The following is a 27500-nucleotide window of genomic DNA, read 5'->3' as shown; positions in this document are numbered from 1 at the left end:
GAAAAACCCTGTTTTGAATCAAGGAGTTATTTTAGTTAGTGGGAGAGAGAGATTGTACTCCCACCCCTCCACCATTTCTCCTGTATATAAGTGTGTAAGCACTGTGTCGTTCATGAACCTGTTTTTATCCCTGTCGGTCTGTGTGAGTGTGTGTGTGGGTGTACATGATCTTGTGAAAATGCTGAGCAGCTAGCTGGTGGAATAGTACTGCGGAGTGTGTGTGTGTACTGTCCTCTATGTCATCTGATCATACAGGCTGGGCTGTCTCAGTGTCTCTGACTCACAGCAGCAGCAGAGTGGCTCTGCTTTTAGACTCCAGAGCAGATTTCTTTCAGCTCCATATCAGGGGACGATCACTCACCCTTTTACATACACTACCACCTCACTCACTACCACCTCACTACCACCTCACTACCATCTCACTACCACCTCACTACCACCTCACTACCACCTCACTACCATCTCACTACCACCTCACTACCACCTCACTACCAGGACTATAGTTATGCTATCCCTCTGCTAGTCTGCTGGTCTAACTCATAACTAATTGCGTATCAATTAGAACAGAGACAGACTGGATCACAGAGAAGCAAAACAGGCCTTTTTAAAGTGGAGACAGAATGTTCCTCCTACTAATTCTAGCTGAATATTTAGTCTGGGACAAAAGACGATGACAGTGTAAAAACAGAGGCCGAACTGGGCCGAACTGGTTCAGAAGTAGATCTCCCATGTTGTGTGTCTGTGGTAGTGAGGTGGTGGTGAGGTGGTGGTGAGGTGGTAGTGAGTGGTAGTGAGAAGGTGGTGAGTGAGGTGGTGAGATGGTAGTGAGGTGGTAGTGAGGTGGTAGTGAGGTGGTAGTGAGGTGGTGGTAGTGAGGTGGTAGTGAGGTGGTAGTGAGGTGGTGATAGTGAGGTGGTAGTGAGGTGGTGATAGTGAGGTGGTAGTGAGGTGGTGGTGAGGTGGTAGTGAGGTGGTAGTGAGATGGTAGTGAGGTGGTAGTGAGGTGGTGGTAGTGAGGTGGTAGTGAGGTGGTAGTGAGGTGGTAGTGAGGTGGTAGTGAGGTGGTAGTGAGGTGGTGATAGTGAGGTGGTAGTGAGCTGGTGGTGAGGTGGTAGTGAGGTGGTAGTGAGATGGTAGTGAGGTGGTAGTGAGGTGGTGGTAGTGAGGTGGTAGTGAGGTGGTAGTGAGGTGGTAGTGAGGTGGTGGTAGTGAGGTGGTAGTGAGGTGGTAGTGAGGTGGTAGTGAGGTGGTGATAGTGAGGTGGTGGTGAGGTGGTAGTGAGGTGGTAGTGAGATGGTAGTGAGGTGGTAGTGAGGTGGTGGTAGTGAGGTGGTAGTGAGGTGGTAGTGAGGTGGTAGTGAGGTGGTAGTGAGGTGGTAGTGAGGTGGTGGTGAGGTGGTAGTGAGGTGGTATTGAGGTGGTAGTGAGGTGGTAGTGAGGTGGTGGTGAGGTGGTGGTGAGGTGGTAGTGAGGTGGTAGTGAGGTGGTAGTGAGGTGGTAGTGAGGTGGTAGTGAGGTGGTAGTGAGGTGGTGGTGAGGTGGTAGTGAGGTGGTAGTGAGGTGGTGGTGAGGTGGTAGTGAGGTGGTGGTGAGGTGGTAGTGAGGTGGTAGTGAGGTGGTAGTGAGGTGGTGGTGAGGTGGTAGTGAGGTGGTAGTGAGGTGGTAGTGAGATGGTAGTGAGGTGGTAGTGAGGTGGTAGTGAGGTGGTTGTGAGTGAGGTGGAGGAGAGGAGGAAGGTTGATGTTGTCCTGGAGGAGAGGAGGAAGGTTGATGTTGTCCTGGAGGAGAGGAGGAAGGTTGATGTTGTCCTGGAGGAGAGGAGGAAGGTTGATGTTGTCCTGGAGGAGAGGTGGAAGGTTGATGTTGTCCTGGAGGAGAGGAGGAAGGTTGATGTTGTCCTGGAGGAGAGGTGGAAGGTTGATGTTGTCCTGGAGGAGAGGAGGAAGGTTGATGTTGTCCTGGAGGAGAGGAGGAAGGTTGATGTTGTCCTGGAGGAGAGGTGGAAGGTTGATGTTGTCCTGGAGGAGAGGAGGAAGGTTGTGTTGTCCTGGTGGAGAGGTGGAAGGTTGATGTTGTCCTGGAGGAGAGGTGGAAGGTTGATGTTGTCCTGGAGGAGAGGAGGAAGGTTGATGTTGTCCTGGAGGAGAGGAGGAAGGTTGATGTTGTACTATCCTCCTGGAGGAGAGGAGGAAGGTTGATGTTGTACTATGGTCCTGGTTGCTCTACTTTCTTCAGAGCTGGAGGTGAGAGGACAGGACAGAGGAGACGTATCTAGGCTAAAGAAAGATAGATGAGAGCCTTACTAGGGGAAGAGGAGATAGCGTGTTGTGCTGTGGAGCCAGAGGATCAGCAGAGAGGCTTCTGGGTAAAGAGGAGAGGAGGAGGAGGAGGAGGAGGAGGAGGAGGAGGAGGAGGAGGAGGAAGAGGTGGAGCGGAGGGGGAGAAGGAGCGGAAGAGGAGAGGGCATTATGAATAGGTCACAGATACGCATCACGTATTAGCCTATTATATCATACTACAGCTATAGCACAGAATGCTGGTAGAGTAATGACTCTCTCTCTCTCTGTCTCTCTCTCTCTCTATGACCCTCCTCCTTCCTCCTAGCCGGACATCAAAGTTCCTGTAATTCATCACCTGTCCAAAACACTAGGTCATCGCCTGTCACTACACAGAAACGTTGACAGGGCAGAACAAGAGAATGAAGGATAGAGAGAGAGAGAATGATTGATGGAGAGATAATGAAGGCCTGTTAGCATTCTGACTGTTAGGATTCTGGCTGCAGAGTGTGTGTGGTATTTATTAGCTCCAGCCCATTGTGAGGGGCTGTTAGCAGGCCTGTCACCACACCAGGAGACCAGGTGACAAGTAGAGTAGGTGACAAAGGTCTTCGTCTCTCCTGACAGCTGTCTGTCAAAGGGCTCTATGACTGGTAACAGAGTCTACTGGTACAAAGGGCTCTATGACTGGTAACAGAGTCTACTGGTACAAAGGGCTCTATGACTGGTAACAGAGTCTACTGGTTACAAAGGGCTCTATGACTGGTAACAGAGTCTACTGGTACAAAGGGCTCTATGACTGGTAACAGAGTCTACTGGTACAAAGGGCTCTATGACTGGTAACAGAGTCTACTGGTACAAAGGGCTCTATGACTGGTAACAGAGTCTACTGGTACAAAGGGCTCTATGACTGGTAACAGAGTCTACTGGTACAAAGGGCTCTATGACTGGTAACAGAGTCTACTGGTACAAAGGGCTCTATGACTGGTAACAGAGTCTACTGGTACAAAGGGCTCTGTGACTGGTAACAGAGTCTACTGCTACAAAGGGCTCTAGTGCTCTGTGTCTGTCTGCTGGTGTCTAATGATGTACTGACGGTGTCTCTCTCTGTGTACAGGATGACCAGGTGGTGCTACAGTGCACTGCCACTGTCCTGAAGGAGCAGATCAAACTGTGTCTGGCCTGTGAGGGCTTCGGCAATCGACTATGTTACCTGGAGACCACGTCCAACGCTCAGGTACGAAAACGCACGACTCAAAATACCATCTCGCTTGCCTCACGCAACGGAGAGAACACAATGAGACTGAGATGTAAAAATCTAAAATCACAGTATTTAGGAGTCGAATAAAGATATTGAAATGTCTGATTGCATTAGAAGAGTATGTAAATAAAAGATGAATAGCTTCAAAATGTTTAGAACAAGTTAGGTTAAAAGTGTCTGTTCAAACTTCTGACCTCTGCCCCTTCCAGAACTGTCCACCAGATCTGGCTATCTGTGCCTTCGTCCTGGAACAGTCCCTGTCAGTACGGGCCCTGCAGGAGATGCTGGCTAACACCGTGGACATGAGTGAGGTAGGGGTCCCATACAGAGGGAGGGAGGGAGGGAGGGAGGGAGGGAGGGAGGGAGGGAGGGAGGGAGGGAGGGAGGGAGGGAGGGAGGGAAAGAGATAGAGAGAGAAGGAGAGAAAGAGAGAGAGAGAGGGAGAGAGAGAGAGAGAGAGAGAGAGGGAGAGAGAGAGAAAGAGAGGGAGGGAGAGAGAGAGGGAGAGAGAGAGAGAGAGAGAGAGAGTCCACAATCCACAAAAGTGGAGACAAATTTGACCCCAATAACTACCGTGGAATATGCGTCAACAGTAACCTTGGGAAAATACTCTGCATTATCATTAACAGCAGACTCGTACATTTCCTCAATGAAAACAATGTACTGAGCAAATGTCAAATTGGCTTTTTACCAAATTACCGTACAACAGACCATGTATTCACCCTACACACCCTAATTGACAACCAAACAAACCAAAACAAAGGCAAAGTCTTCTCATGCTTTGTTGATTTCAAAAAAGCCTTCGACTCAATTTGGCATGAGGGTCTGCTATACAAATTGATGGAAAGTGGTGTTGGGGGTAAAACATACGACATTATAAAATCCATGTACACAAACAACAAGTGTGCGGTTAAAATTGGCAAAAAACACACACATTTCTTCACACAGGGTCGTGGGGTGAGACAGGGATGCAGCTTAAGCCCCACCCTCTTCAACATATATATCAACGAATTGGCGCGGGCACTAGAACAGTCTGCAGCACCCGGTCTCACCCTACTAGAATCCGAAGTCAAATGTCTACTGTTTGCTGATGATCTGGTGCTTCTGTCACCAACCAAGGAGGGCCTACAGCAGCACCTAGATCTTCTGCACAGATTCTGTCAGACCTGGGCCCTGACAGTAAATCTCAGTAAGACCAAAATAATGGTGTTCCAAAAAAGGTCCAGTCACCAGGACCACAAATTCCATCTAGACACCGTTGCCCTAGAGCACACAAAAAACTATACATACCTCGGCCTAAACATCAGCACCACAGGTAACTTCCACAAAGCTGTGAACGATCTGAGAGACAAGGCAAGAAGGGCCTTCTATGCCATCAAAAGGAACATAAATTTCAACATACCAATTAGGATCTGGCTAAAAATACTTGAATCAGTCATAGAGCCCATTGCCCTTTATGGTTGTGAGGTCTGGGGTCCGCTCACCAACCAAGATTTCACAAAATGGGACAAACACCAAATTGAGACTCTGCATGCAGAATTCTGCAAAAATATCCTCCGTGTACAACGTAGAACACCAAATAATGCATGCAGAGCAGAATTAGGCCGATACCCACTAATTATCAAAATCCAGAAAAGAGCCGTTAAATTCTACAACCACCTAAAAGGAAGCGATTCCCAAACCTTCCATAACAAAGCCATCACCTACAGAGAGATGAACCTGGAGAAGAGTCCCCTAAGCAAGCTGGTCATAGGGCTCTGTTCACAAACACAAACACACCCCACAGAGCCCCAGGACAACAGCACAATTAGACCCAACCAAATCATGAGAAAACAAAAAGATAATTACTTGACACATTGGAAAGAATTAACAAAAAAACAGAGCAAACTAGAATGCTATTTGGCCCTAAACAGAGAGTACACAGTGGCAGAATACCTGACCACTGTGACTGACCCAAACTTAAGGAAAGCTTTGACTATGTACAGACTCAGTGAGCATAGCCTTGCTATTGAGAAAGGCCGCCGTAGGCAGACATGGCTCTCAAGAGAAGACAGGCTATGTGCACACTGCCCACAAAATGAGGTGGAAACTGAGCTGCACTTCCTAACCTCCTGCCCAATGTATGACCATATTAGAGAGACATATTTCCCTCAGATTACACAGATCCACAAAGAATTCGAAAACAAATCCAATTTTGATAAACTCCCATATCTACTGGGTGAAATTCCACAGTGTGCCATCACAGCAGCAAGATTTGTGACCTGTTGCCACAAGAAAAGGGCAACCAGTGAAGAACAAACACCACTGTAAATACAACCCATATTTATGTTTATTTATTTTAACTTGTGTGCTTTAACCATTTGTACATTGTTACAACACTGCATATATATAATATGACATTTGTAATGTCTTTATTGTTTTGAAACTTCTGTATGTGTAATGTTTACTGTTCATTTTTATTGTTTATTTGACTTTTGTATATTACCTACCTCACTTGCTTTGGCAATGTTAACACATGTTTCCCATGCCAATAAAACCCCTTGAATTGAATTGAATTGAATTGAGAGAGGGAGAGAGAGACAGATAGAGAAAGAGAGAGAGAGAAAGAGAGAGAGAGAGAGAGAGAGAGAGAGAGAGAGAGAGAGAGAGAGAGAGAGAGAGAGAGAGAGAGAGAGAGAGAGAGAGAGAGAGAGAGAGAGAGAGAGAGAGAGAGAGAGAGAGAGAGAGAGAGAGAGAGAGAGAGAGAGAGAGAGAGAGAGAGAGAGAGAGAGAGAGAGAGAGGGAGGGAGAGGGAGAGGGAGGGAGGGAGGGAGGGAGGGAGGGAGGGAGAGGTGTGGAGGGACACTGGGACACTGGAGATTAGATGCTGAGAGACTTGATAAACTCTGTGGTTTTCAGGTTGTTGTTTGTTACATTGTTGGGGGACATAATACCTTATTGTCTACCAACCTGTTTCCCTCTCCATAACGTCACCACCACCCACAGTACAGTACAGCCTCCACCCACAGTACAGTACAGCCTCCACCCACAGTACAGTACAGCCTCCACCCACAGTACAGTACAGCCTCCACCCTCAGAACAGTACCACCACCCACTGAACAGTACAGCCTCCACCCACAGAACAGTACAGCCTCCACCCACAGTACAGTACAGCCTCCACCACCCACAGAACAGTAGAGCCACCACCCACAGAACAGTACAGCCTCCACCCACAGTACAGTACAGCCTCCACCACCCACAGAACAGTACAGCCACCACCCACAGAACAGTACAGCCTCCACCCACAGTACAGTACAGCCTCCACCACCCACAGAACAGTACAGCCACCACCCACAGTACAGTACAGCCTCCACCACCCACTGAACAGTACCTCCACCACCCACAGAACAGTACAGCCTCCACCCACAGAACAGTACAGCCTCCACCCACAGTACAGTACAGCCTCCACCACCCACAGAACAGTACAGCCACCACCACCCACATAACAGCACAGCCCCCACCCACAGAACAGTACAGCCTCCACCCACAGTACAGTACAGCCTCCACCACCCACAGAACAGTACAGCCTCCACCCACAGAACAGTACAGCCTCCACCCACAGAACAGTACAGCATCCACCCACAGAACAGTACAGCATCCACCCACAGAACAGTACAGCCTCCACCCACAGAACAGTACAGCATCCACCCACAGAACAGTACAGCCTCCACCCACAGAACAGTACAGCCTCCACCCACAGTACAGTACAGCCTCCATCCACAGAACAGTACAGCATCCACCCACAGAACAGTACAGCATCCACCCACAGAACAGTACAGCCACCACCCACAGAACAGTACAGCCTCCACCCACAGAACAGTACAGCATCCACCCACAGAACAGTACAGTACCTCCACCACCCACAGTACAGTACAGTACCTCCACCCACAGTACAGTACCACCACCCACAGTACAGTACCACCACCCACCGTACAGTACCACCACCCACAGAACAGTACAGCCTCTACCCACAGAACAGTACAGCATCCACCCACAGAACAGTACAGCCTCCACCCACAGTACAGTACAGCCTCCACCCACAGTACAGTACAGCCTCCACCCACAGTACAGTACCACCACCCACAGAACAGTACAGCATCCACCCACAGAAGAGTACAGCCTCCACCCACAGTACAGTACAGCCTCCACCCACAGAACAGTACAGCCTCTACCCACAGAACAGTACCGCATCCACCCACAGAACAGTACAGCCTCCACCCACAGTACAGTACAGCCTCCACCCACAGAACAGTACAGCCTCCACCCACAGTACAGTACAGCCTCCACCCACAGAACAGAACAGCCTCCACCCACAGAACAGTACAGCCTCCACCCACAGTACAGTACAGCCTCCACCCACAGAACAGTACAGCCTCCACCCACAGAACAGTACAGCCTCCACCCACAGAACAGAACAGCCTCCACCCACAGAACAGTACAGCCTCCACCCACAGAACAGTACAGCCTCCACCCACAGTACAGTACAGCCTCCACCATAAATAATGCTATGTACTTTGGTATTTTCCATCATTACCACATAATTCACTCAACCACACATCACGACGTCACTTTCCTTTCTACTGCCACGGTCAACACAGAAACACCTATACATGTATACTGTAAATAATAATAATAATAATAATAATAGTAATAATAATAATAATAGACATTGAACTATCATACACTCAGAAAACAAGGTTTCAGAAGGGTTCTTCGGCTGTCTCCATAGGAGAGCACTATTTGGTTCTGAGTAACTCTTTTTGGTTCAAAGTAGAACCCTTTTTGGTTCTAAGTGGAACCCTTTTTTGGTTCCATGTAGAACCCGTTTTGGTTCCATGTAGAACCCTTTTTGGTTCCATGTAGAACCCATTTTGGTAGAACCCTTTTGGGTTCCATGTAGAACCTTTTCCACAGAGCGTTATACATGAAACCCAAAAGACTCCTACTTGGAACCAAAAAAGGGTTCTCAAAAGGGTTATCCTATGGGAACAGCCCAGAACCCTTTAAATACCTTATTTTGTAAGGGTGTAAAGTAAGCATGCCATACAAAAGTCCCACCCACACCAGGACAGCAGAACCAGGACACGGTAGAACCATTTAAATATAAATACCTGTTGTAGTTACTGCTCTGTTTTGTCTCTTACTCCCCCCTCCCTCCCTCCCTCCCTCCCTCCCTGCCAACCACAGGCAGTGGATTTGGACAAATGGGTACGTCTCTGCCCTACAGTCATTGGTCTCTGAACATACGTGTCTCATTTCCTGTTACATGACACATAAACCACAACCACCCCCCCTCCCCTCCTCCCCTCTCCTCTCCTCTCCTCTCCTCTCCTCTCCTCTCCTCTCCTCTCCTCTCCTCTCCTCTCCTCTCCTCTCCTCTCCTCCCTTCCTCGCCCCCCTTCCTCCTCTCCTCTCCCCCCCTCCCCCCTCCCCCCTCCCCTCCCCTCCCCTCCTCCTCTCCCCTCCCTCCCTCCCTCCCTCCCTCCCTCCCTCCCTCCCTCCCTCCCTCCCTCCCTCCCTCCTCTCCCCCCTCCACTCCTCTCCTCCCCTCCTCTCCTCCCCTCACCTCCTCCCCTTAGCTCCTCTCCTCCCCTCACCTCCTCTCCTCCCCTTCTCCCCTCCCCTCCCCTCCCCTCCCCTCCCCTCCCCTCCCCTCCTCTCCTCTCCCCCTCCCCTCTCCTCTCCTCTCCTCTCCTCTCCTCTCCTCTCCTCTCCTCTCCTCTCCTCTCCTCTCCTCTCCTCTCCTCACATTCTCTACCTACCTCCTGAGAGAATATTCTCAGCCCACAGGTTGTCCTAGTGAATTCATGAAATAGTGCTGTAAAAAGTTACCATTCACATCCCAGTCCTTTCTCCAGCCCTTCCCCCCCAACCCGTCTCTTACCACTATAAAACTGTGTTGACAGCCCCCAAAATCCGTCCCTTACCCCTCTAAAACAGTGTTGTCAGCCCTTCACCCCCAACCCGTCCCTTACCCCTCTAAAACAGTGTTGTCAGCCCTTCCCCCCCAACCCGTCCCTTCCCCCTCTAAAACAGTGTTGTCAGCCCCCCCAACCCGTCCCTTACCCCTCTATAACAGTGTTGTCAGCCCCCCCCAACCCGTCCCTTACCCCTCTATAACAGTGTTGTCAGCCCCCCCCCCCAACCCGTCCCTTACCCCTCTAAAACAGTGTTGTCAGCCCTTCCCAACCCGTCCCTTACCCCTCTAAAACAGTGTTGTCAGCCCCCCCCAACCCGTCCCTTACCCCTCTAAAACAGTGTTGTCAGCCCCCCCCTAACCCGTCCCTTACCCCTCTAAAACAGTGTTGTCAGCCCCCCCAACCCGTCCCTTACCCCTCTAAAACAGTGTTGTCAGCCCCCCAACCCGTCCCTTACCCCTCTAAAACAGTGTTGTCAGCCCCCCCCAACCCGTCCCTTACCCCTCTAAAACTGTGTTGTCAGCCCCCCCAACCCGTCCCTTACCCCTCTAAAACAGTGTTGTCAGCCCCCCCCCCAAACCCCGTCCCTTACCCCTCTAAAACAGTGTTGTCAGCCCCCCCAACCCGTCCCTTACCCCTCTAAAACAGTGTTGTCAGCCCCCCCAACCCATCCTTTACCCCTCTAAGACAGTGTTGTCGGCCCCCCCAACCCGTCCCTTACCCCTCTAAAACAGTGTTGTCAGCCCCCACCAACCTGTCCCTTACCCCTCTAAAACAGTGTTGTCAGCCCCCCCCAACCCGTCCCTTACCCCTCTAAAACAGTGTTGTCAGCCCCCACCAACCTGTCCCTTACCCCTCTAAAACAGTGTTGTCAGCCCCCCCCAACCCGTCCCTTACCCCTCTAAAACAGTGTTGTCAGCCCCCCCAACCCGTCCCTTACCCCTCTAAAACAGTGTTGTCAGCCCCCCCAACCCGTCCCTTACCCCTCTAAAACAGTGTTGTCAGCCCCTCCCAACCCGTCCCTTACCCCTCTAAAACAGTGTTGTCAGCCCCCCCCAACCTGTCCCTTACCCCTCTAAAACAGTGTTGTCAGCCCCCACCAACCCGTCCCTTACCCCTCTAAAACAGTGTTGTCAGCCCCCACCAACCCGTCCCTTAGCCCTCTAAAACAGTGTTGTCAGCCCCCCCAACCCGTCCCTTACCCCTCTAAAACAGTGTTGTCAGCCCCTCCCAACCCGTCCCTTACCCCTCTAAAACAGTGTTGTCAGCCCCCCCAACCCGTCCCTTACCCCTCTAAAACAGTGTTGTCTGTCCCCCCAACCCGGCCCTTACCCCTCTAAAACAGTGTTGTCAGCCCCCCCCTAACCCGTCCCTTACCCCTCTAAAACAGTGTTGTCAGCCCCCCCAACCCGTCCCTTACCCCTCTAAAACAGTGTTGTCAGCCCCCCCAACCCGTCCCTTACCCCTCTAAAACAGTGTTGTCAGCCCCCCCCAACCCGTCCCTTACCCCTCTAAAACTGTGTTGTCAGCCCCCCCAACCCGTCCCTTACCCCTCTAAAACAGTGTTGTCAGCCCCCCCCCCAAACCCGTCCCTTACCCCTCTAAAACAGTGTTGTCAGCCTCCCCCCAAACCCGTCCCTTACCCCTCTAAAACAGTGTTGTCAGCCCCCCCAACCCGTCCCTTACCCCTCTAAAACAGTGTTGTCAGCCCCCCCAACCCGTCCCTTACCCCTCTAAAACAGTGTTGTCAGCCCCCCCAACCCGTCCTTTACCCCTCTAAGACAGTGTTGTCGGCCCCCCCAACCCGTCCCTTACCCCTCTAAAACAGTGTTGTCAGCCCCCCCCCAACCCGTCCCTTACCCCTCCAAAACAGTGTTGTCAGCCCCCCCAACCCGTCCCTTACCCCTCTAAAACAGTGTTGTCAGCCCCTCCCCCCCAACCCGTCCCTTACCCCTCTAAAACAGTGTTGTCAGCCCCCCCAACCCGTCCCTTACCCCTCTAAAACAGTGTTGTCAGCCCCTCCCCCCCAACCCGTCCCGTACCCCTCTAAAACAGTGTAGTCAGCCCCCCCAACCCGTCCCTTACCCCTCTAAAACAGTGTTGTCAGCCCCCCAACCCGTCCCTTACCCCTCTAAAACAGTGTTGTCAGCCCCCCCAACCCGTCCCTTACCCCTCTAAAACAGTGTTGTCAGCCCCTCCCCCCCAACCCGTCCCTTACCCCTCTAAAACAGTGTAGTCAGCCCCCCCAACCCGTCCCTTACCCCTCTAAAACAGTGTTGTCAGCCCCCCCCCCAACCCGTCCCTTACCCCTCTAAAACAGTGTTGTCAGCCCCTCCCAACCCGTCCCTTACCTCTCTAAAACAGTGTTGTCAGCCCCCCCCAACCCGTCCCTTACCCCTCTAAAACAGTGTTGTCAGCCCCTCCCAACCCGTCCCTTACCCCTCTAAAACAGTGTTGTCAGCCCACCCCCAACCCGTCCCTTACCCCTCTAAAACAGTGTTGTCAGCCCCTCCCAACCCGTCCCTTACCCCTCTAAAACAGTGTTGTCAGCCCCTCCCAACCCGTCCCTTACCCCTCTAAAACAGTGTTGTCAGCCCCCCCCACCCGTCCCTTACCCCTCTAAAACAGTGTAGTCAGCCCCTCCCAACCCGTCCCTTACCCCTCTAAAACAGTGTTGTCAGCCCCCCCCCAACTCGTCCCTTCCCCCTCTAAAACAGTGTTGTCAGCCCCTCCCAACCCGTCCCTTACCCCTCTAAAACAGTGTTGTCAGCCCCCCCCCCAACCCGTCCCTTACCCCTCTAAAACAGTGTTGTCAGCCCCTCCCAACCCGTCCCTTACCCCTCTATAACAGTGTTGTCAGCCCCCCCCCAACCCGTCCCTTACCCCTCTAAAACAGTGATGTCAGCCCCCCCAACCCGTCCCTTACCCCTCTAAAACAGTGTTGTCAGCCCCCCCCAACCCGTCCCTTACCCCTCTAAAACAGTGTTGTCAGCCCCTCCCCCCCAACCCGTCCCTTACCCCTCTAAAACAGTGTTGTCAGCCCCCCCCAAGCCGTCCCTTGCCCCTCTAAAACAGTGTTGTCAGCCCCCCCAACCCGTCCCTTATCCCTCTAAAACAGTGTTGTCAGCCCCCCCCCCCCACCCGGTCCCGTACCCCTCTAAAACAGTGTTGTCAGCCCCCCCAACCCGTCCCTTACCCCTCTATAACAGTGTTGTCAGCCCCCCCCCAACCCGTCCCTTACCCCTCTAAAACAGTGTTGTCAGCCCCCCCAACCCGTCCCTTACCCCTCTAAAACAGTGTTGTCAGCCCCCCCCCAACCCGTCCCTTACCCCTCTAAAACAGTGTTGTCAGCCCCTCCCAACCCGTCCCTTACCCCTCTAAAACAGTGTTGTCAGCCCCTCCCAACCCGTCCCTTACCCCTCTAAAACAGTGTTGTCAGCCCCCCCCCAACCCGTCCCTTACCCCTCTAAAACAGTGTTGTCAGCCCCCCCCAACCCGTCCCTTACCCCTCTAAAACAGTGTAGTCAGCCCCTCCCAACCCGTCCCTTACCCCTCTAAAACAATGTTGTCAGCCCCCCCCCAACTCGTCCCTTACCCCTCTAAAACAGTGTTGTCAGCCCCTCCCAACCCGTCCCTTACCCCTCTAAAACACTGTTGTCAGCCCCCCCCCAACCCGTTCCTTACCCCTCTAAAACAATGTTGTCAGCCCCCCCCAACCCGTCCCTTACCCCTCTAAAACAGTGTTGTCAGCCCTTCCCAACCCGTCCCTTACCCCTCTAAAACAGTGTTGTCAGCCCTTCCCTTCCCAACCCGTCCTTTACCCCTCTAAAACAGTGTTGTCAGCCCCTCCCCTAACAACTCATCCCTTATCCCTCTAAAACAGTGTTGTCAGTACACCTGTCTCCCCCTGTCTAGATATATCATGACTGAAATCTCCTGTGGAAAGCCCCCTGGCCAGGAAAGCCGCCTGGCCATAAGACATGGTGAGGAAAGCCCCCTTGCTGTAGGGGATGTTGAGGAAAGCCCCCTGGCCATAAGGCTTGATTATGAAAGCCCCCTGGCCATAAGGCATGGTGAGGAAAGCCTCCTGGCCATAAGGCTTGATTATGAAAGACCCCTGGCAATAAGGCATGGTGAGGAAAGCCTCCTGGCCATAAGGCTTGATTATGAAAGCCCCTGGCAATAAGGCATGGTGAGGAAAGCCCCCTGGCCATAAGGCTTGATTATGAAAGCCCCTCTGCTCCATTTCATGAAGAACTATTATCACTTCCTTCCACTCCTATCATAGAGAGAGTCCTGGACACACACATTAGAGACTCCTATAATGAAGTGTACTTTAGAGACCCCTGTAATGAAGTGTCCTTTAGAGACCCCTATAATGAGGTGTTCTTTAGAGACCCCTATAATGAGGTGTTCTTTAGAGACCCCTATAATGAAGTGTCCTTTAGAGACCCCTGTAATGAAGTGTCCTTTAGAGACCCCTGTAATGAAGTGTCCTTTAGAGACCCCTGTACTGAAGTGTCCTTTAGAGACCCCTGTAATGAGGTGTTCTTTAGATACCCCTGTAATGAGGTGTTCTTTAGAGACCCCTGTAATGAAGTGTCCTTTAGATACCCCTGTAATGAAGTGTCCTTTAGAGACCCTTTAGAGACCCCTGTAATGAGGTGTTCTTTAGAGACCCCTGTAATGAGGTGTTCTTTAGAGACCCCTGTAAAGAAGTGTCCTTTAGAGACCCCTATAATGAGGTGTCCTTTAGAGACCCTTTAGAGACCCCTGAAATGAGGTGTTCTTTAGAGACCCCTGTAAAGAAGTGTTCTTTAGAGACCCCTGTAAAGAAGTGTCATTTAGAGACCCCTGTAAAGAAGTGTCCTTTAGAGACCCCTGTAATGAAGTGTCCTTTAGAGACCCCTGTAATGAGGTGTCCTTTAGAGACCCCTGTAATGAGGTGTCCTTTAGAGACCCCTATAATGAAGTGTCCTTTAGAGACCCCTGTAATGAAGTGTCCTTTAGAGACCCCTGTAATGAAGTGTCCTTTAGAGACCCGTGTAATGAAGTGTCCTTTAGAGACCCCTATAATGAAGTGTCCTTTAGACACTCCTGTAATGAAGTGTCCTTTAGAGACCCCTGTAATGAAGTGTCCTTTAGAGACCCCTGTAAGGAAGTGTCCTTTAGAGACCCCTGTAATGAAGTGTCCTTTAGAGACCCCTGTAATGAGGTGTTCTTTAGAGACCCCTGTAATGAAGTGTCCTTTAGAGTCCCCTGTAATGAAGTGTCCTTTAGAGACCCCTATATTGAAGTGTCCTTTCGAGACCCCTATAATGAAATGTCCTTTAGAGACCCCTGTAATGAAGTGTCCTTTAGATACCCCTATAATGAAGTGTCCTTTCGAGACCCCTATAATGAAATGTCCTTTAGAGACCCCTATAATGAAGTGTCCTTTAGAGACCCCTGTAATGAAGTGTTCTTTAGAGACCCGTGTAATGAAGTGTCCTTTAGAGACCCCTATAATGAAATGTCCTTTCGAGACCCCTATAATGAAGTGTCCTTTAGAACCCCTGTAATGAAGTGTCTTTTAGAGACCACTGTAATGAAGTGTTCCCTTAGAGACCACTGTAATGAAGTGTACTTTAAAGTCGTGTGTAATGAAGTGTCCTTTAGAGACCCTTTAGAGACCCCTGTAATGAGGTGTTCTTTAGAGACCCCTGTAATGAGGTGTTCTTTAGAGACGCCTCTAATGAGGTGTTCTTTAGAGACCCATGTAATGAAGTGTCCTTTAGAGACCCCTGTAATGAAGTGTCCTTTAAAGACGTGTGTAATGAAGTGTCCTTTAGAGACCCTTTAGAGACCCCTGTGATGAGGTGTCCTTTAGAGACCCCTGTAATGAGGTGTCCTTTAGAGACCCTTTAGAGACCCCTGTAATGAAGTGTACTTTAAAGACGTTTGTAATGAAGTGTCCTTTAGAGACCCTTTAGAGACCCCTCTAATGAGGTGTTCTTTAGAGACCCTTTAGAGACCCCTGTAATGAGGTGTTCTTTAGAGACCCCTGTAAAGAAGTGTTCTTTAGAGACCCCTATAAAGAAGTGTCATTTAGAGACCCCTGTAAAGAAGTGTCCTTTAGAGACCCATGTAATGAAGTGTCCTTTAGAGACCCCTGTAATGAGGTGTCCTTTAGAGACCCTGTAATGAGGTGTCCTTTAAAGACGTGTGTAATGAAGTGTCCTTTAGAGACCCTTTAGAGACCCCTGTGATGAGGTGTCCTTTAGAGACCCCTGTAATGAGGTGTCCTTTAGAGACCCCTGTAATGAAGTGTACTTTAAAGACGTTTGTAATGAAGTGTCCTTTAGAGACCCTTTAGAGACCCCTCTAATGAGGTGTTCTTTAGAGACCCTTTAGAGACCCCTGTAATGAGGTGTTCTTTAGAGACCCCTGTAAAGAAGTGTTCTTTAGAGACCCCTGTAAAGAAGTGTCATTTAGAGACCCCTGTAAAGAAGTGTCCTTTAGAGACCCATGTAATGAAGTGTCCTTTAGAGACCCCTGTAATGAGGTGTCCTTTAGAGACCCTGTAATGAGGTGTCCTTTAGAGACCCCTATAATGAAGTGTCCTTTAGAGACCCCTGTAATGAAGTGTCCTTTAGAGACCCCTGTAATGAAGTGTCCTTTAGAGACCCGTGTAATGAAGTGTCCTTTAGAGACCCCTATAATGAAGTGTCCTTTAGAGACCCCTATAATGAAGTGTCCTTTAGACACTCCTGTAATGAAGTGTCCTTTAGAGACCCCTGTAATGAAGTGTCCTTTAGAGACCCCTGTAATGAAGTGTCCTTTAGAGACCCCTGTAATGAAGTGTCCTTTAGAGACCCCTGTAATGAGGTGTTCTTTAGAGACCCCTGTAATGAAGTGTCCTTTAGAGTCCCCTGTAATGAAGTGTCCTTTAGAGACCCCTATATTGAAGTGTCCTTTCGAGACCCCTATAATGAAATGTCCTTTAGAGACCCCTGTAATGAAGTGTCCTTTAGAGACCCCTATAATGAAGTGTCCTTTCGAGACCCCTGTAATGAAATGTCCTTTAGAGACCCCTATAATGAAGTTTCCTTTAGAGACCCCTGTAATGAAGTGTTCTTTAGAGACCCGTGTAATGAAGTGTCCTTTAGAGACCCCTATAATGAAATGTCCTTTCGAGACCCCTGTAATGAAGTGTCCTTTAGAGACCCCTGTAATGAAGTGTTCTTTAGAGACTCCTGTAATGAAGTGTCCTTTAGAACCCCTGTAATGAAGTGTCCTTTAGAGACCCCTGTAATGAAGTGTCTTTTAGAGACCACTGTAATGAAGTGTCCTTTAAAGACGTGCGTAATGAAGTGTCTTTTAGAGACCACTGTAATGCAGTGTCCTTTAAAGACGTGCGTAATGAAGTGTACTTTAAAGACGTGTGTAATGAAGTGTCCTTTAGAGATGCGTGTAATGAAGTGTTCCCTTAGAGACCCTTTAGAGACCCCTCTAATGAGGTGTTCTTTAGAGACCCCTGTAATGAGGTGTTCTTTAGAGACCCCCGTAATGAAGTGTCCTTTAGAGACCCTTTAGAGACCCCTGTAATGAAGTGTACTTTAAAGACGTGTGTAATGAAGTGTCCTTTAGAGACCCTTTAGAGACCCCTCTAATGAGGTGTTCTTTAGAGACCCCTGTAATGAGGTGTTCTTTAGAGACCCCCGTAATGAAGTGTCCTTTAGAGACCCCTGTAATGAAGTGTCCTTTAGAGACCCCTGTAATGAGGTGTTCTTTAGAGACCCCTGTAATGAGGTGTTCTTTAGAGACCCCTGTAATGAGGTGTTCTTTAAAAACCCCTGTAATGAGGTGTCCTTTAGAGACCCCTGTAATGAAGTGTCCTTTAAAGACGTGTGTAATGAAGTGTCCTTTAGAGACCCTTTAGAGACCCCTGTGATGAGGTGTCCTTTAGAGACCCCTGTAATGAGGTGTCCTTTAGAGACCCTTTAGAGACCCCTGTAATGAAGTGTACTTTAAAGACGTGTGTAATGAAGTGTCCTTTAGAGACCCTTTAGAGACCCCTCTAATGAGGTGTTCTTTAGAGACCCTTTAGAGACCCCTGTAATGAGGTGTTCTTTAGAGACCCCTGTAAAGAAGTGTTCTTTAGAGACCCCTGTAAAGAAGTGTCATTTAGAGACCCCTGTAAAGAAGTGTCCTTTAGAGACCCCTGTAATGAAGTGTCCTTTAGAGACCCCTGTAATGAGGTGTCCTTTAGAGACCCTGTAATGAGGTGTCCTTTAGAGACCCCTATAATGAAGTGTCCTTTAGAGACCCCTGTAATGAAGTGTCCTTTAGAGACCCCTGTAATGAGGTGTCCTTTAGAGACCCGTGTAATGAAATGTCCTTTAGAGACCCCTGTAATGAAGTGTCCTTTAGAGACCCCTATAATGAAATGTCCTTTAGAGACCCCTGTAATGAAGTGTCCTTTAGATACCCCTATAATGAAGTGTCCTTTCGAGACCCCTATAATGAAATGTCCTTTAGAGACCCCTATAATGAAGTGTCCTTTAGAGACCCCTGTAATGAAGTGTTCTTTAGAGACCCGTGTAATGAAGTGTCCTTTAGAGACCCCTATAATGAAATGTCCTTTCGAGACCCCTATAATGAAGTGTCCTTTAGAACCCCTGTAATGAAGTGTCTTTTAGAGACCACTGTAATGAAGTGTTCCCTTAGAGACCACTGTAATGAAGTGTACTTTAAAGTCGTGTGTAATGAAGTGTCCTTTAGAGACCCTTTAGAGACCCCTGTAATGAGGTGTTCTTTAGAGACCCCTGTAATGAGGTGTTCTTTAGAGACGCCTCTAATGAGGTGTTCTTTAGAGACCCATGTAATGAAGTGTCCTTTAGAGACCCCTGTAATGAAGTGTCCTTTAAAGACGTGTGTAATGAAGTGTCCTTTAGAGACCCTTTAGAGACCCCTGTGATGAGGTGTCCTTTAGAGACCCCTGTAATGAGGTGTCCTTTAGAGACCCTTTAGAGACCCCTGTAATGAAGTGTACTTTAAAGACGTTTGTAATGAAGTGTCCTTTAGAGACCCTTTAGAGACCCCTCTAATGAGGTGTTCTTTAGAGACCCTTTAGAGACCCCTGTAATGAGGTGTTCTTTAGAGACCCCTGTAAAGAAGTGTTCTTTAGAGACCCCTATAAAGAAGTGTCATTTAGAGACCCCTGTAAAGAAGTGTCCTTTAGAGACCCATGTAATGAAGTGTCCTTTAGAGACCCCTGTAATGAGGTGTCCTTTAGAGACCCTGTAATGAGGTGTCCTTTAAAGACGTGTGTAATGAAGTGTCCTTTAGAGACCCTTTAGAGACCCCTGTGATGAGGTGTCCTTTAGAGACCCCTGTAATGAGGTGTCCTTTAGAGACCCCTGTAATGAAGTGTACTTTAAAGACGTTTGTAATGAAGTGTCCTTTAGAGACCCTTTAGAGACCCCTCTAATGAGGTGTTCTTTAGAGACCCTTTAGAGACCCCTGTAATGAGGTGTTCTTTAGAGACCCCTGTAAAGAAGTGTTCTTTAGAGACCCCTGTAAAGAAGTGTCATTTAGAGACCCCTGTAAAGAAGTGTCCTTTAGAGACCCATGTAATGAAGTGTCCTTTAGAGACCCCTGTAATGAGGTGTCCTTTAGAGACCCTGTAATGAGGTGTCCTTTAGAGACCCCTATAATGAAGTGTCCTTTAGAGACCCCTGTAATGAAGTGTCCTTTAGAGACCCCTGTAATGAAGTGTCCTTTAGAGACCCGTGTAATGAAGTGTCCTTTAGAGACCCCTATAATGAAGTGTCCTTTAGAGACCCCTATAATGAAGTGTCCTTTAGACACTCCTGTAATGAAGTGTCCTTTAGAGACCCCTGTAATGAAGTGTCCTTTAGAGACCCCTGTAATGAAGTGTCCTTTAGAGACCCCTGTAATGAAGTGTCCTTTAGAGACCCCTGTAATGAGGTGTTCTTTAGAGACCCCTGTAATGAAGTGTCCTTTAGAGTCCCCTGTAATGAAGTGTCCTTTAGAGACCCCTATATTGAAGTGTCCTTTCGAGACCCCTATAATGAAATGTCCTTTAGAGACCCCTGTAATGAAGTGTCCTTTAGAGACCCCTATAATGAAGTGTCCTTTCGAGACCCCTGTAATGAAATGTCCTTTAGAGACCCCTATAATGAAGTTTCCTTTAGAGACCCCTGTAATGAAGTGTTCTTTAGAGACCCGTGTAATGAAGTGTCCTTTAGAGACCCCTATAATGAAATGTCCTTTCGAGACCCCTGTAATGAAGTGTCCTTTAGAGACCCCTGTAATGAAGTGTTCTTTAGAGACTCCTGTAATGAAGTGTCCTTTAGAACCCCTGTAATGAAGTGTCCTTTAGAGACCCCTGTAATGAAGTGTCTTTTAGAGACCACTGTAATGAAGTGTCCTTTAAAGACGTGCGTAATGAAGTGTCTTTTAGAGACCACTGTAATGCAGTGTCCTTTAAAGACGTGCGTAATGAAGTGTACTTTAAAGACGTGTGTAATGAAGTGTCCTTTAGAGATGCGTGTAATGAAGTGTTCCCTTAGAGACCCTTTAGAGACCCCTCTAATGAGGTGTTCTTTAGAGACCCCTGTAATGAGGTGTTCTTTAGAGACCCCCGTAATGAAGTGTCCTTTAGAGACCCTTTAGAGACCCCTGTAATGAAGTGTACTTTAAAGACGTGTGTAATGAAGTGTCCTTTAGAGACCCTTTAGAGACCCCTCTAATGAGGTGTTCTTTAGAGACCCCTGTAATGAGGTGTTCTTTAGAGACCCCCGTAATGAAGTGTCCTTTAGAGACCCCTGTAATGAAGTGTCCTTTAGAGACCCCTGTAATGAGGTGTTCTTTAGAGACCCCTGTAATGAGGTGTTCTTTAGAGACCCCTGTAATGAGGTGTTCTTTAAAAACCCCTGTAATGAGGTGTCCTTTAGAGACCCCTGTAATGAAGTGTCCTTTAAAGACGTGTGTAATGAAGTGTCCTTTAGAGACCCTTTAGAGACCCCTGTGATGAGGTGTCCTTTAGAGACCCCTGTAATGAGGTGTCCTTTAGAGACCCTTTAGAGACCCCTGTACTGAAGTGTACTTTAAAGACGTGTGTAATGAAGTGTCCTTTAGAGACCCTTTAGAGACCCCTCTAATGAGGTGTTCTTTAGAGACCCTTTAGAGACCCCTGTAATGAGGTGTTCTTTAGAGACCCCTGTAAAGAAGTGTTCTTTAGAGACCCCTGTAAAGAAGTGTCATTTAGAGACCCCTGTAAAGAAGTGTCCTTTAGAGACCCCTGTAATGAAGTGTCCTTTAGAGACCCCTGTAATGAGGTGTCCTTTAGAGACCCTGTAATGAGGTGTCCTTTAGAGACCCCTATAATGAAGTGTCCTTTAGAGACCCCTGTAATGAAGTGTCCTTTAGAGACCCCTGTAATGAAGTGTCCTTTAGAGACCCGTGTAATGAAGTGTCCTTTAGAGACCCCTATAATGAAGTGTCCTTTAGAGCCGCCCCTCAGTCCGGAGCTGCCCCTCAGTCTGGAGCCGCCCCTCAGTCCGGACTACCCACAAACTACCCAATGAATATGGCTGCCTAAATATGGTTCCCAAACAGAGACAACGATAGACAGCTGTCTCTAATTGAGAACCAATCTAGGCAACCATAGACATACATACACCTAGATCAGACACTGCCCAATAAACATACAAAAACCCTAGACAATCCAAAACACATACATCCCCCATGTCACACCCTGACCTAACTAAAATAATAAAGAAAACAAAGATAACTAAGGCCAGGGCGTGACAGTACCCCCCCCCCCCCCCCCAAAGGTGCGGACTCCGGCCGCAAAACCTGACACAGAAGGGGAGGGTCCGGGTGGGCCTTCTTACGGCGGCGGCTCTGGTGCGGGACGTGGACCACACTCCACCATAGTCAATACCCGCTTTGGTGGCGACTCTGGAGCGAGGACCCTTACAGCGAGTCCCGGACTGAAGACCATGCTAGAGGGCGCCACTGGACAGAGGGGCAGCTCCGGACTGAGGGGCGGCTCCGGACTGAGGGGCGGCTCCGGACTGAGGGGCGGCTCCAGACTGAGGGGCGGCTCCGGACTGAGGGGCGGCTCCGGACTGAGGGGCAGCTCCGGACTGAGCGGCGGCTCCGGACTGAGGGGCGGCTCCGGACTGCTCCTGACTGGCGGGCGGCTCTGGCAGCTCCTGGCTGGCGGGCGGCTCTGGCAGCTCCTGACTGGCAGGCGGCTCTGGCAGCTCCTGACTGACGGACGGCTCTAGCGGCTCCTGACTGACGTACGGCTCTAGCGACTCAGGACAGACAGGCGGCTTTGACAGCTCAGGCCAGACGGGCGGCTCAGACAGCGCTGGGCAGATGGGCAGCGCAGGCGGCGCTGGGCAGACGGCAGACTCTGGCCTGCTGAAGCGCACAGTAGGCCTGAAACGTGGTGCCGGAACTGGTGGTACCGGGCTAAGGCCACGCACCTCAAGGCTAGTGCGGGGAGCAGCAACAGGGCGTACAGGGCTCGGGAGACGCACAGGAGGCTTGGTGCGTGGTGCCGGAACTGGTGGTACCGGGCTGGAGACACGCACCACAGGGCGAGTGCGTGGAGGAGGAACAGGGTTCTGGAGACGCACAGGAAGCCTGGTGCGTGGTGTTGGCACTGGTGGCACTGGGCTGGTTTGAGGAGGTGGCACCGGATATACCGGACCGTGAAGGCGTACTGGAGCTCTTGAGCACCGAGCCTACCCAACCTTACCTGGTTGAATACTCCCCTTAGCCCGACCAGTGCGGTGAGGTGGAATAACCCGCACTGGGCTGTGCTGGCGAACGGGGGATACCATGCATAAGGCTGGTGCCATGTACACTGGCCCGAGGAGACGCACTGGAGACCAAATGCATTGAGCCGGCTTCATGGCACCTGGCTCTATGCCCACTCTAGCCCGGCCGATACGAGGAGCTGGGATGTACCGCACCGGGCTATGCACACGTACAGGAGACACCGTGCGCTCTTTCGCATAACACGGTGTCTGCCCGTAATCTCGCTCTCCACGGTAGGCACGGGGAGTTGGCGCAGGTCTCCTACCTGACTTCACCACACTCCCCGAGAGCCCCCCCCCCCCCCCAATACATTTTTGGGGCTGCCTCTCATGCCTGTTGCGCTGCCGTGTGCGTTTCGCCAACTCCATTCTCCTGTAACCCTCCTCGCACTGCTCCAGCGAATCCCAGGCGGGCTCCGGCACTCTCCCTGGGTCGACCGCCCACCTGTCTATCTCTTCCCAAGTTGTATAGTCCAGATCTTCCCATGTCCAGAAATCCTGACATCGCTGCCTCTCCTGCTCCTGCCCGTTACCACGCTGCTTGGTCCTTGGTTGATGGGTTATTCTGTCACGATCGGTATATGGTGGAAGAGAGGAGGACCAAGGCGCAGCGTGAAGTGAATACATTTTCCTCGTTTAATGACACGAAACGAAGAACACTTTACAAACTAAAGAACAACAAACGAACGAACGTGACGCTATAATCCAAAATAGTGCTGACACTAAACACTACACATATACATAGACAATAACCCACAAACTACCCAATGAATATGCCTGCCTAAATATGGTTCCCAAACAGAGACAACGATAGACAGCTGTCTCTAATTGAGAACCAATCTAGGCAACCATAGACATACATACACCTAGATCAGACACTGCCCCATAAACATACAAAACCCCTAGACAATCCAAAACACATACATCCCCCATGTCACACCCTGACCTAGCTAAAATAATAAAGAAAACAAAGATAACTAAGGCCAGGGCGTGACAGATGCATGTAATGAATTGTCATTTAGAGACCCCTGTACTGAAGTGTCCTTTAGAGACCCCTGTAATGAAGTGTCCTTTAGAGACCCCTGTAATGAGGTGTCCTTTAGAGACCCCTATAATGAAGTGTCCTTTAGAGACCCCTGTAATGAAGTGTCCTTTAGAGACCTCTGTAATGAGGTGTCCTTTAGAGACCCCTGTAATGAGGTGTCCTTTAGAGACCCCTGTAATGAAGTGTCCTTTAGAGACCCCTGTAATGAGTTGTTCTTTAGAGACCCCTATAATGAAGTTTCCTTCAGAGACCCCTGTAATGAAGTGTCCTTTAGAGACCCCTGTAATGAAGTGTCCTTTAGAGACCCCTGTAATGAAGTGTCCTTTAGAGACCCCTGTAATACAGTGTCCTTTAGAGACCCCTGTAATGAAGTGTTCTTTAGAGACCCCTGTAATGAAGTGTCCTTTAGAGACCCCTATAATGAAGTGTCCTTTAGAGACCCCTATAATGAAGTGTCCTTTAGAGTTAGCTAGAACCGTGTTAGTTAGCTAGTTGTAGCTGAAGCCTGGCATTTCCAGACAGAGCCGTGTTAATTGGTTAGTTAGCTAGTTGTAGCTGAAGCATTTCCAAACAGAAACATGTCAGTTAGCCAGTTGTAGCTAAAGCCTGGCTTTTCCAAACAGAAACATGTCAGTTAGCCAGTTGTAGCTAAAGCCTGGCTTTTCCAAACAGAAACATGTCAGTTAGCTAGTTGTAGCTGAACCCTGACATAACTGTGTTAGTTAGTTAGTTGCAGATGAAACCTAACCAGACATAACCGCGTTAGTTAGTTAGCTAGTTGTAGATGAAACCTAACCAGACATAACCGTGTTAGTTAGTTAGTTAGTTGTAGATTAAACCTAACCAGACATAACCGTGTTAGTTAGCTAGTTGTAGCTGAAGCCTGGCATTTCCAGCGTCAGGCTGGTGATGAGAATAGCATGGCATGCAGCCCAGCTGGCCGGGAGAGTCCCGAATGACTGTGTCAGGGGCAAGGGGCAAGGAAGGGTTACATGACACCCCCTAAAGGAGGAATGTTCTGGCTAGGCCAATACCCCTAATATTATACCCCCCCCCTCACCCCCCTCCCCCAGCCTGATTTGAACCAAGGTTTAATAGATGTCTCTTAACACACCTGTCCCTCCATACCCACTCACTCCACTGGTCTTATTGACATAGATCATTCTAGATTGAGTTTGATTTAACCCAGGGATCTGAGGCCCACACTATTTCAGCCTGGGACTAAAGGCTGTGTTGTTTTGCCAACTGACTCCTATGAATTGGCAAGGCAGCACAAACAGATCTGGGATCAGACTACTGAATTGATTTCCTCTCACTAGACCTAGCTAATCAATAGACTACTGAAGTGATTTCCTCTCACTAGACCTAGCTAATCGATAGACTACTGAATTGATTTCCTCTCACTAGACCTAGCTAATCAATAGACTACTGAAGTGATTTCCTCTCACTAGACCTAGCTAATCGATAGACTACTGAATTGATTTCCTCTCACTAGACCTAGCTAATCAATAGACTACTGAAGTGATTTCCTCTCACTAGACCTAGCTAATCGATAGACTACTGAATTGATTTCCTCTCACTAGACCTAGCTAATCAATAGACTACTGAATTGATTTCCTCTCACTAGACCTAGCTAATCAATAGACTACTGATGGTGGTGATGATGGTTATTATGACTACAACACTAATTCTGTTTTCTTGTTTGAAACCTTGCTGGATGTTGAGAAAAGGTAGGTTTAATATTCTCTGTATTTGTTGTGCTGTTATGTGGCAGATCATGTGATGGGATGTGATTGGTTGTAACACTTTTATTTATTTACTCAGTCTCTGGGTGTCACTGTATCTCTCTCTCTGGGTGTCACTGTATCTCTCTCTGAGTGTCACTGTACCTCTCTCTGGGTGTCACTGTACCTCTCTCTGGATGTCACTGTACCTCTCTCTGGGTGTCACTGTACCTCTCTCTGGGTGTCACTGTACCTCTCTCTCTGGGTGTCACTGTATCTCTCTCTGAGTGTCACTGTATCTCTCTCTCTGGGTGTCACTGTATCTCTCTCTGAGTGTCACTGTACCTCTCTCTGGGTGTCACTGTACCTCTCTCTGGATGTCACTGTACCTCTCTCTGGGTGTCACTGTACCTCTCTCTGGGTGTCACTGTACCTCTCTCTGGATGTCACTGTATCTCTCTCTGGGTGTCACTGTATCTCTCTCTGGATGTCACTGTATCTCTCTCTGAGTGTCACTGTATCTCTCTCTCTGGGTGTCACTGTAACTCTCTCTGGGTGTCACTGTAACTCTCTCTGGGTGTCACTGTATCTCTCTCTGGGTGTCACTGTATCTCTCTCTGGATGTCACTGTATCTCTCTCTGAGTGTCACTGTATCTCTCTCTCTGGGTGTCACTGTAACTCTCTCTGGGTGTCACTGTAACTCTCTCTGGGTGTCACTGTAACTCTCTCTGGGTGTCACTGTATCTCTCTCTGGATGTCACTGTATCTCTCTCTGGGTGTCACTGTATCTCTCTCTGGGTGTCACTGTAACTCTCTCTGGGTGTCACTGTATCTCTCTCTCTGGGTGTCACTGTATCTCTCTGGGTGTCACTGTAACTCTCTCTGGGTGTCACTGTATCTCTCTCTGGGTGTCACTGTATCTCTCTGGGTGTCACTGTAACTCTCTCTGAGTGTCACTGTAACTCTCTCTGGGTGTCACTGTATCTCTCTCTGGGTGTCACTGTAACTCTCTCTGAGTGTCACTGTAACTCTCTCTGGGTGTCACTGTATCTCTCTCTGGGTGTCACTGTACCTCTCTCTGGGTGTCACTGTATCTCTCTCTGGGTGTCACTGTAACTCTCTCTGGGTGTCACTGTACCTCTCTCTGGGTGTCACTGTATCTCTCTCTGGGTGTCACTGTAACTCTCTCTGGATGTCACTGTATCTCTCTCTGGGTGTCACTGTAACTCTCTCTGGGTGTCACTGTACCTCTCTCTGGGTGTCACTGTATCTCTCTCTGGATGTCACTGTATCTCTCTCTGGGTGTCACTGTAACTCTCTCTGGGTGTCACTGTATCTTTCTCTGGGTGTCACTGTATCTCTCTGGGTGTCACTGTACCTCTCTCTGGGTGTCACTGTATCTCTCTCTGGGTGTCACTGTAACTCTCTCTGGGTGTCACTGTAACTCTCTCTGGGTGTCACTGTACCTCTCTCTGGGTGTCACTGTATCTCTCTCTGGGTGTCACTGTACCTCTCTCTGGGTGTCACTGTATCTCTCTCTGGGTGTCACTGTAACTCTCTCTGGGTGTCACTGTACCTCTCTCTGGGTGTCACTGTATCTCTCTCTGGGTGTCACTGTAACTCTCTCTGGGTGTCACTGTATCTCTCTCTGGGTGTCACTGTATCTCTCTCTGGGTGTCACTGTACCTCTCTCTGGGTGTCACTGTATCTCTCTCTGGGTGTCACTGTACCTCTCTCTGGGTGTCACTGTAACTCTCTCTGGGTGTCACTGTACCTCTCTCTGGGTGTCACTGTATCTCTCTCTGGGTGTCACTGTACCTCTCTCTGGGTGTCACTGTATCTCTCTCTGGGTGTCACTGTACCTCTCTCTGGGTGTCACTGTATCTCTCTCTGGGTGTCACTGTAACTCTCTCTGGGTGTCACTGTATCTCTCTCTGGGTGTCACTGTAACTCTCTCTGGGTGTCACTGTAACTCTCTCTGGGTGTCACTGTATCTCTCTCTGGGTGTCACTGTATCTCTCTGAGTGTCACTGTATCTCTCTCTGGGTGTCACTGTAACTCTCACTGAGTGTCACTGTATCTCTCTGAGTGTCACTGTATCTCTCTCTGGGTGATATTGTAACTCTCTCTGGGTGTCACTGTATCTCTCTCTGGGTGTCACTGTATCTCTCTCTGGGTGTCACTGTATCTCTCTGGGTGTCACTGTAACTCTCTCTGGGTGTCACTGTATCTCTCTCTGGGTGTCACTGTATCTCTCTCTGGGTGTCACTGTATCTCTCTCTGGGTGTCACTGTATCTCTCTCTGGGTGTCACTGTATCTCTCTGGGTGTCACTGTAACTCTCTCTGGGTGTCACTGTATCTCTCTCTGGGTGTCACTGTATCTCTCTCTGGGT

The 27500-nt window shown here is 49.3% G+C and overlaps 1 protein-coding gene across 4 annotated transcripts in view; it reads left to right on the top strand.

Moving 5' to 3' along the window:
* The window catches only part of ryr1b (ryanodine receptor 1b (skeletal)), a 275237-nt gene that overhangs the window by 24280 nt on the left and 223457 nt on the right, over window positions 1–27500 (top strand). For 3 of the 4 annotated variants that reach the window (XM_071360277.1, XM_071360276.1, XM_071360275.1), the window contains exons 2-3: window positions 3394–3513; window positions 3747–3848. In XM_071360277.1, coding sequence (XP_071216378.1) covers window positions 3394–3513; window positions 3747–3848 — 222 coding nt within the window. Of the gene's footprint in view, window positions 1–3393; window positions 3514–3746; window positions 3849–8763; window positions 8785–27500 lie in introns of all 4 variants that reach the window. The other variant, XM_071360273.1, reaches the window with a different exon arrangement.

Source organism: Salvelinus alpinus, chromosome 22, assembly GCF_045679555.1.
Source record: "Salvelinus alpinus chromosome 22, SLU_Salpinus.1, whole genome shotgun sequence".
Lineage (NCBI taxonomy): Eukaryota > Metazoa > Chordata > Actinopteri > Salmoniformes > Salmonidae > Salvelinus > Salvelinus alpinus.
Note: the sequence above shows the minus strand (reverse complement) of the source record. Positions and strands in the feature narration are given on the sequence as shown.